Genomic DNA, 10,200 nt, shown 5'->3' with positions numbered 1-10,200 from the left:
TTATACTAATGTCATCCTAATTGCCTAATGCAGTGATAATTCCCAAAGAAATGACAGAAAACTGCATGACAAGTCTCCACCAAATTAAGGGTTATGCCGACAAAGTGGGGTCTGAAATAAAAATACGATATAACTTAAACTTTTCTTCAATTTTTTCATATTTTAACTCGCCCATAATCAGAAGTTATTTGATCTTCTTGTCTAATATTGCAGATTCTGAATCAACGGCATGATAATAAATAAACAAATTTGGGGCTTTTATTTTGAAATGGTCCTTCAAACATAGCCTCAAATATTAATGCTGAGAGTGAATCGAATAACAACTAAAAAAAAATTTGAAAAAATCAGCAAGCATTTAACACATCATCACCAATATCTTTATATATATATGTGTAAGTTTTGCTGTAAACATTTTAGGCAAACCAGAGATGGTCGTGTAGAAATTGTTCTGAGAATTTGACGATTTGAGATGAAATTACTTCTACGGTTACAACTCAAGCTCGGCAGACATCGATGCTGATTGTCATTATATGATAAGGGAATTTAGGGGCAAATAAAATCAGGAAAAGTGCTAAATATTTACAGCATAATATGAAGTATTATCCTTATTCTTTGCCTTATATATGATTAACAATTTAATTCTGGTTGGCATACCACTCAGCAGACGAACGTAACCTGTTTGCGTTCTTTATAATGGAAATGTGACTGTGCTCAGACAATAGAAACAACTTTGTGTCTGTACCCAAGGCCTCCTTCCAATAAAAAAATCTCCAGCTCTGTCTTTGTATTAACAAACCTCCCCCAAACAGGATCACACACGATCTCCCAAACAAACAGCACGTGTCCTAAAACGGTCTGATTGTGTTTAAAGCTTTAGTGTGTCCCAAGTCGTTCTAAATTACATCACTCTCTTTTTGTAAGAGTTCATCTCTCCTGACCCCTTAAATCTATTACTCCTTTTCTACCATTCCTGTGTCCATTCATCCAACCCCCAGCCATCATCTCTCGATCAATCAGCTGACCTGACAGATGGACACCCTGTCTCCAGTCTTTCTCTATCGCTCTCTCTTTCCGTCTTTGCCATGCGTCCTTTCAAGGAGCCTACAGAGTGCATTTTTACTGTCACTAGAAGGTCAGGTAGACTGGGGCAGGCTTGATGCTTTTTCAAAGACCAAGTCAGGACACAAACGGATTAAACTCTGTCCTTTATAACAAACTACAAAGTGGCCTGATATATTTAACATCACTGAAAACTGCCAGAGCTCCCAGAATCCAATAGAGAAAGATCTAAACAAACATTTTACAAATAAAACAATGCCATTTATGTTTGTTTATGAGTGCAAAAAATCCTTTCTGTTATAGAAACCTACACCTCATACGTCCCTCTTCAGTCGCTGCTTTATCTCGTCTCTGTCCAAAAACTGCAATTTAAGTGACGAACCATATTTTTGAGTGAAAACTGTGAATGGGAAATATATCTATTTGCCTTCTTGTCATGAGTTAGCTGTGAAGATCATTACCACTCTCGTTTATCAGCATTAAATATGGAGCCACATAGTTAGTTTAGCCTAGAATAAAGACTGTAAACAGGGGGAAACTGTTAAGTGCTCAACTGCGGTGAAGGTGAGTCTCTACAATTGGCCGAGAAACAATCTGGTGCATAACGGTCAGTAAAAACCTAGAAATCATTATTTTATTTTTTTTATACATTACACATACAAGACACAGTCTATGAATCTGTGACATTTTAAGGTCCTGCTTGGCTGATTTAGTTACCTCTGGACAGAGTGAGGGTAGTCGTTTTCCTGCTAAGAGGCTTCTGGAAATTTATATTTAACAGTCAGATAGGAAATCAGGTTAATCTTCTCATCTAACTCTTTGCAAGAAAGTGAATAAACGTATTTCAAAAAGCTTTGAACTGTTCACTTTACTATATGTTGCTGCACATCTCAAGGAAATTGTTCAGAAGTAGTTAGATATACAGTTGTGACTTGATAATCTGACCGTTAACAATCCGAAAACCTTGCTATCCGACAGGTTTTTAGGAAAAACGAACGGAACCCAAGAAAAATAGTCTTAACATACCGACAGCCTTGGATTCCGACTCCGACGTGACATTTTATGTCACCAATAAGGATAACGGCGTATTATCTGACTGAACAATCTGACAGATTGGCTACGTTCAGACTGTAGGACTTAATGCTCAATTCTGATTTTTTGTGAAATCTGATTTTTTTGCGAGTTCGTTCACATTTCCAATTAATTGAACTTGTATGTGATCTGCTGAGTGAACTTCATACGACCCAAAAGTGTCCTGCATGTGCAGAAGAGGACACGATGACGTCACATGCAGCGAGCGTGCTCAGTGTTTATGGAAGTAAACACGGATGGTGGCGCCGCCGCTGCCACCACCGATGGTGGAAACAGAAGTGTGACCGCTATCCTAAACTGGCATCAGCATCCAAGTACTGCTTGTGCGTTTTGGCCACTTCCACCCCGAAGGAGCGCTACATTCGGATATTCATCATTAATTGGGCCTGAAAATCCAGAGACCAGAAAGTGATATTTGGACCAGCCCTACTAGTTATTATAACAACTATGACCAATAATTAACAACAAATCACCATTCAAGCATCAAGCCCTCCTTGTATCTCGACCTCCCCTCTTGACAATCCGACAGCCTTGCTATCCAACATAAAAGAAGCTTTTACATTTGGTGTCGGATTATCGAATCACAACTGTATTCTCAAATGTTTGTACAGTATCACTACATAACCTGCTTTTTTCTAGCAGGTCAAATTTCCCATCATGTTTGCTATTCTGATTCGTTATCCAGCAAAATTGTAAAAGCATAGCCAGTAGCAACCCAGCTGACAGAAACAGCCATTTCTCTGCTCATCTGTTCATCGTTTGATCAGTTTCTTAATCTATCAAAAGAGCAGTGGAGGAGACTATGGCGTTATGGTTTGGATACATACGCTGTTCATGGGGGCAACCTGATATCCATACAGCTGCATACTCTAACACACAGAGAGAGACATGAGGAAGAGAAAGAAGAGGACAGAGCATGCAGTCAGAGAGGAGGAGGAGGAGAGAAGGTAAAAGACATGTTAGTACATGCAAGGAAAGAGGATGTGTCATTTTCAACTCATCTATGATTACATTTTAGAATGCACACTTTGCTTTACGACACTGTGCAGAGATGATATGTGGAAGGCTGCATAAGAAGGAAGCATTCCCTCTTTCAGATTTATCCTGTATTAATCTATAAATGTTATCAATAGTATCTCTTGACCCGAAATCTGCAAGACATCAAGTGCTTAAAGCAACAAATGTCAAACTATTTACCACTTAACCATAAAAGGCAACTGTAACATTTTATAAGTTAGTAATATGATGCCTCAAAAAATACTGGCAGGTCTTGATAAACACTTTAAAAAAAATCAATGTGTTAGAGCTTGCATAGCTATAGAACACTTTGTAGTTGTATAGGAGGCACATTTATAGCAGTAGAGATGCAATTCACAAGAAAAAAAATAAAACATACATACAGAAATGAGCTGCAGAAATACTGAAAAAACAGTGAACGGCTCCTATTACCTAAGAGACAGTAGTTCATGTCTTAAGTATTATATATATTTTATATAGATTTTGATAAGAGCAGAATATATATATTTCTGACAGAGCAAGTAAACCTGGGTTTGTAGATTTAGTTTTTTTAGTTGATAACAAAAGCAAACACTTATGATGAGGGGAGCTCAGATTTTTCTAAACTGTGACCAAAATATGTAAAATTTCGCAGTTGAAAAATAAAATCTCTGGTGCACCAGCTATGTAATGGCTTCACTGTCTTTAAAATATCTTAAACATATGCTATCAATTTCTCTACTAACGCATTTTTTTGTACCTATAGGACAGCATATATCCCACGACCAATATATCTGCACTACGCCAATGTTGACCCACTTGCAGCTTAAACCTGCACTCATCAAGACTCTAGTTATTGAGATAAAACATGGAGCAGTGTTGTAAAGCAAAGTGGCCATTGTTGTTTCTAAAGCTGAATCACAGAAGTGCTGAGAAAGACACATTTTTTTTGAGAGTGTATCAAGTATAACAAGTACACAGTAGGGATAACCGTCACAGTAAAAACACAGGAGATACCACTTGGTCAAAAACAGTTTCTATGAGGCAGCATGCACTTAAAACCAGTTACATGAAAGGTTTCGGTAACTTTCATACCTGCTTAAGTACAGATGACAACTAACTGGGATGATGATGTGTCATTTTCAAAACATCCACATGTACAGTTTGACACAACGCCGCAAAAAGTGGCAAGAGGTGTTGTGGCACTTTACTTTTACGGATGTGTTAAAATGGCATTTAAGAGGGAAGTAACTCTACTGCAATGTTTACTTTTTACTACAAATTCAGGATGTTTTGGATCTTTTTATTTCAAGTTTACCCCACTGATGACCGCAGCGAGTCCATAGTCGCGTACACACTATCCGTGGTTGTTTCCCTGCTGGCAGTACTAAGGTTAAACAGCAATTCCACAGAAGAGCATCCGTCCGTCCTCTCACCACCATTCACCCTCGTCCACCGTTACCGACTTTCTTACCAACTGCGCTGACTTCTCAGCATCTCCTTTCCTTCCTTTCTTCTCATTTTTCTTCCGGAAGATCTCCTGCAGCTGTAATGAGAGAAAGGACGAGGATCTCATTGACAATTCAAAGCCAGATCTGAAGCGCCGTCAGAAGCTTAAGCGCTCACATGTACAAACATTCACCGAGTTCACGAGGTCATCCCACTTTCATGCAGGTCTGTGATGTCAGTGTCAAGTGCTTGTATTTTGGCAACATGATTAAGAGAGTGTTGGTTTTCTAATTTAACTTTGGAGCTGATTTATGTTCGCAGATATTAAAGGGCCAATGCTGAATCTAATATAGCAGAAAACTGCAGCTGCACTACAGTCAGTATTAGGTAGGAGGTAGTTGTTTTCCATTTTGTTTGCAGTGCAGTGATCCAGGAAAGTATCAGCTGCTTTATATCACATACACATAATTAGATTTTTAATATTAATAGGAATCATTAGCGAAAACTGCAACCTGAAGCACAGTAATCAATTAAAAGGGATCTCTAGGAACATTGGAAGAGCTGTAATCATAGCAGTGACTGACACTGTTCATTTGTAGTGTTTTTAAAATATACATTCCTTTTATCTGACGACTAATGTCATTTGTTAGGGAAGCAGGAAAATCAGCATCTACTGCCAAGCCCTCAATGTGCAAATTCTTTTTCCGTCCCACACCTGCCTGCTCCCCAAGGATTTTAAACCATTACTACTCCCTCCTGCTGATGTTGCCATCCCACTCCCACCAGCCTCCACAGAGATTCTGATCCCTTCCTGCCTGTAGCAGTGTTTCAGCTGAAAATCTGTCGCTCCCATCCCGCAGGGAAGGTAACACATGTGTATCCCTCGAGAAATGCTGCAGTTAGGGCTGCTCGGTGCTTTAATAAGGCATCTTTGGAAGACGTGGACTCAAAATCATCTTTTTGAAATGCATTTAACTTGATAAAAACAGCTTCACGTAAATAAAAGGTTGGTAGAAATAGTATCTACAGTATATACCAGACATTGAAATGACAACTGTGAGAGCCGTGAAGTATTAGAGATTGTAGATCATATGTGGACAAGAAAAACCTATTGGAACATTACTAATATTTAAATGGTTAAAGCCTTTAATAGCAGCCCGTCATATTTCCAAATGTGAAAACTCTCAGATCTCAAACTGCTTTTCACCAAAAAAAACTCCCATTATTGCAATTTTCAAATGGAACAATCAGGAGTGCTGACTTTACACCGACCGTCGGCATATTTAACGTCCCGTGCAGCGCTCCTTTGTTGTGATAGGAGGAAAAAGTGACGTTAATATGAACATGTGAATTCAGATGGATTTTCTCTCGGTATCAGTGACTCACCACCATGAACTCCCTCTTGTCCACCATCTGGTTGCCGTCTGCATCAAACATATTGAAAGCAATCTTAAAGCCAGCGTGAGGCTCTGGTGAACAGAGAGGAGAACACATAGGGTGAGTGTGTGTGCATGTGTTTGGTAAAGGCAATTTTAAATCTATAAATAGCAACCGATAAAGTGGCATATAGGACGGACAGGAGGGAGAAGGGTTGAGAGGATGAATCTATGCAGACTGTATAATGCAAGTAAGATTTTGACTTTTCTGTAGCACTCTCAAATTTTCTCAGTGGTCAAACACAAATTAGATTTTTTTTTTTACATTTTACATGCTTGGTTTTGCATAGCTGTAGAATATTTTATGGTTGTACTGGGGTATAAGTTTATACCAGTCAAGATAAAAATTTAAAGAAAAAACAAAACATGAATTACAGAAATACTGAAATGAACAGTGAACTGCTCCTTTTAAGTAACAGACAACAGTCTATATACATTATCCTCAGTAAGTCTTCTGATTTTAACATATTTATTTTAGCAACAGCAGAATCAACCATGAAGAAGGCCAAGCAAGACAGCATGTACGTAAAAAATAGTATTATTTATTATTTAAACTAATTACAGTTTTTGAAAGTGGTCATAAATTTTCTTGTGAGAAATGAAGTCATTAGTTTTCTTGAAGTTCCTGTTTGAATTTTAAACAAATGTTAATTACACTGAATAAACCCTTCCCATTTGCCTGATTAATGGTATTATGGTAAATGGCTGCCATGGATGCAAAATGCTTTCTTTCTTAAAGAGGAAATATGTGACATTTTCACTCTGATGTAACTGAGTGGCAGTGATTTGGTAACTGGTGACAAGCTTCTCATTAATGCCTAGATTGAAGTTTAAAAGGCTAAAAAAAAAAAAAAAAAAGTTCTTTCTTACCCCAAAGGGAAGAGGAAAACCACCAAAATTGTAAAAAAACAAAGTTGAAAAAAAAAATTCTTGAGTAGCCGTAGCTAGCTTTATATTTATATACATAAAATAAGAATAGAATATTATTTTATTTTATTTATTTATTTTTAAGTGAAGAAGAAATGAATTGAAAGGAGGATGAAGATCGACTCACTTGTCAGGATGCAGAGCAGGAACAAGTACTCTGTGTATGAGATGATGCCTGGTAACGAGATCAAGACATAGAGTTAAAGAAAAGGTCACATTCAACAGACACACACATCTATACACACACACACACACACAGTGTTTACAGATGTTCAAAGACTGTGGGCCTCTTGAGTCTCACACACAGACACACACACACTAACACACATAATCCTTCCTTTCATGAAGATAGCATCTTAAAATGTGTCTTCTCGAAGGCCGAGCTGCCAACAGCCATTTGGCCACACACCGCTTGTTCTTCTACACCCAAAGTGTCCAAAGTGAAGACACCGGCTGAGTGTGTGTGTGTCCGTGTGTATGTGTCTGTGTTTGGATAAGCAAGTGAAAAATGTTTTTAGGAGGTGATCCTTTCTTGCCTCGGGGGCACATTTAGGAATCTCTGTAGCTCCATCTCAGCTCTCTCTGCCTCTTTTTTCGCTTTCTGTCTGATCGCTCAGATAGTTCGGGGTGACTTGCTTGAGTGTTACGGGAGACTGCTTTCCCATTTGTGTGTATGTACGCATGAGTGTGTGTGAAGGTGAACATGACACCAGTTAGAGCCAGTGGGAGCCTTGTGTTTTGCTGATGCTCGGCTGCTTTGTGTAGAGGAGCTGGTTTGGAACTGAATTCTATTTTCTCCATGTAGCCTGAGCTCTGCAAAGACCAGAACATACACACTGAATGGACTCAGGTTTCTACAATACAGTCTGCATGTTTACACTGACAGACTTTGAGTAATACACTAATGAATAATAAGGCGGGTTAATGCTGGTCTGCAAACAGTAATCATCATGAGAGAAACAACTATACACAAAGCAACAACATTAAGTTACACTGTTGATTTATAATTCTTGATTTTTCTAATTCAAAGCAATAAAAACATTTTATTCTGTGTGAGTTTTTACATTTTACGGTTTTGTCAGACTGCAAAGTTGTTCATCACGAATTTTCAGGACATCCCCATTTGTACCTGAAGTTCTGCACAACAGTTTAACATTTTAAGAATGAAGCTATTTTTTTTTTTTAGAAATTGACTAATGATTTATGACCAGAAGTCACTGGAAGTCACACTGTTAACCCTGTTAACATTTTTGTTTACTGTGGGCTCATTTTTCAGTGTGATATAATGGAATCAGCATAACCACGACATGTAGTAGAGAAAACTTATCTTTTGTGCAGTGTAACAAAGCTGTCATGACATAATTCATACAAAAAGGGGGAAAAAATAGAATTTGTGTGATTCTATATTTTTGTAAAACACTGATTTTTTGTTGTATGACTGTTGGTCACACCTGCGTCACTAATGGATTCATAGTTGCGATGACAAGCGCAGATTTTTTTTCAGATTTTTACAAAATCTAGTTAGACCAAAAAAAAATTGGGGCAAATTAAATCAATACAATTAATAAATGATGATTGATAATAAAAAGATTGTGAGGAAATATCACAATTTCAAGCTTAGAGTTGGTTAATTTTCGGGGGGTTTTGTTTGTTTGTTTGTTTGTTTTTGTCCAAGGTAAAAGACAAAGTAGAAGAGAAATCAGCATCAAGCAAGTTTTAAAAAAAACCTCTATTATATATGTTTTCCTCGAGAGCTGTTGGATCAAAGATAGACTAAAAAACAGCCAAAATGTTTTGTACAGCAATTCATCCCTAATTGGCTTCACAGGTCCATATCAATACATTATATATATTAAGAGTGAAGCTTGAAAAGAAGAAGGAATCCTATGAACTTTATTAAAGCTAAAACTACAGAGCAACTGGCATTAAACCTCTGAACAAAGTCCAAGACATCTAATTTTTAGGTTTGTTAAAATCTTTGCAGGTCTGCTAGGAAAAACTTAATTAGAAGTATATAATGTGAACATTATGATGATATTACAAGAGTAGTATCAAGCCAATATACAGGGAGTGTGTCATTTGTTAATCTGCATCAGCACCTTTAGTTGCATTAAAAAAACAGCAACTGTGCGATGCTGTATGGTCTCAATATCGCCACGATATTGGACTTTTCTGGTGATAAATAATACATTTATCGAAGGTTACAGGATAAAAAATGAGCTCCACTGACACAGCTGACATGTCTGACAGCTGACAACATGGGTTCACTCTGAGCTATAAATGTAATGTAAACACCCAGCCTGGTGTGGCATACCAATAATCACCTCAACATGAACTCATCATCGTGCAGAGTACATCCAGTATTTCTAAAGCAGGTTAATAAAATTGTTGTGCAAAGTTACTGTATAAATCACTGACAAGACAACCAGTACTGGCACATCGTACAACCCACCACACAAACACAGGACAGTGTTCAGCCAACGCTGTGCATTCCTTTGTCTGACACACAGCTCTGTCATTCTCAGAAATCCGAAGCCTTTCCAAGGATGTTAACTGTCCTTGCTCATCACGGCATGAAGAGGAGTGCGTGTTCTGACACCAGCACACGCACAGCTGACATGAAGGATGGCAATGTAAGGAAGCCAAATTACATACGTGTGAGCGCACAAACGAATGGTTTAGAGGTAATACAAACAAAGGAGTAAACATAGAGGTTATTAATGTGTGCGTGTGTGTGTGTGTGTGTGTGTGTGTGTGTGTGTGTGTGTGTGGTCTTGGCAATGTTCCAGCAACAACATCAATCGGCATAGTTCAAGTGGAATACGTATAAATAAAGGGCCATGTCTTCTTATGAGGACAGCTTTACAAACTTTCTCTCTTTCCTCTTGTCCCCTCTTTCATTTCTCTCTCTCTCTACTCTCTCTGTTCCTCTTTTACATTCAGTCCTTTAAACTCCATTCATTTCCGAACGTTTTCTACATCTCAGCACTCCTCTTTCACATCTTCTTTTCACTTCCTCGCTCACTATGTCTTTTTCTTATTCCACGCTACAGCTGATGAAAAAAAATCTGATGAAAAAAGGACACTTGGATACTCATCCCCACGGATTAATCAAACACACACATAAGTTACAAGGTGACGAACATACTTCTGTTATTATGGTAGAGGAAGAGAGGGGATGCATCACACATGGTGGGTTATATTTAGCATCTCTCAGCGTGTGTGTGTGTGTGTGTGTGTG

At 38.1% G+C, this 10,200-nt stretch overlaps 1 protein-coding gene across 3 annotated transcripts in view; it reads right to left on the bottom strand.

The window, feature by feature from the left end:
- The window catches only part of micu3a (mitochondrial calcium uptake family, member 3a), a 36,542-nt gene that overhangs the window by 14,878 nt on the left and 11,464 nt on the right, over positions 1-10,200 (bottom strand). For 2 of the 3 annotated variants that reach the window (XM_008291826.1, XM_008291827.1), the window contains exons 5-7: positions 7,087-7,134; positions 5,983-6,065; positions 4,622-4,693 (exon numbers count right to left, since the gene is read on the bottom strand). In XM_008291826.1, coding sequence (XP_008290048.1) covers positions 4,622-4,693; positions 5,983-6,065; positions 7,087-7,134 — 203 coding nt within the window. Of the gene's footprint in view, positions 1-2,978; positions 3,021-4,621; positions 4,694-5,982; positions 6,066-7,086; positions 7,135-10,200 lie in introns of all 3 variants that reach the window. The other variant, XM_008291828.1, reaches the window with a different exon arrangement.

The sequence above is a fragment of the Stegastes partitus genome, unplaced genomic scaffold (genome assembly GCF_000690725.1).
Source record: "Stegastes partitus isolate 25-593 unplaced genomic scaffold, Stegastes_partitus-1.0.2 Scaffold764, whole genome shotgun sequence".
In the NCBI taxonomy this organism is placed as follows: Eukaryota; Metazoa; Chordata; class Actinopteri; family Pomacentridae; genus Stegastes; species Stegastes partitus.
This window is presented reverse-complemented; position numbering and strand designations above follow the sequence as displayed.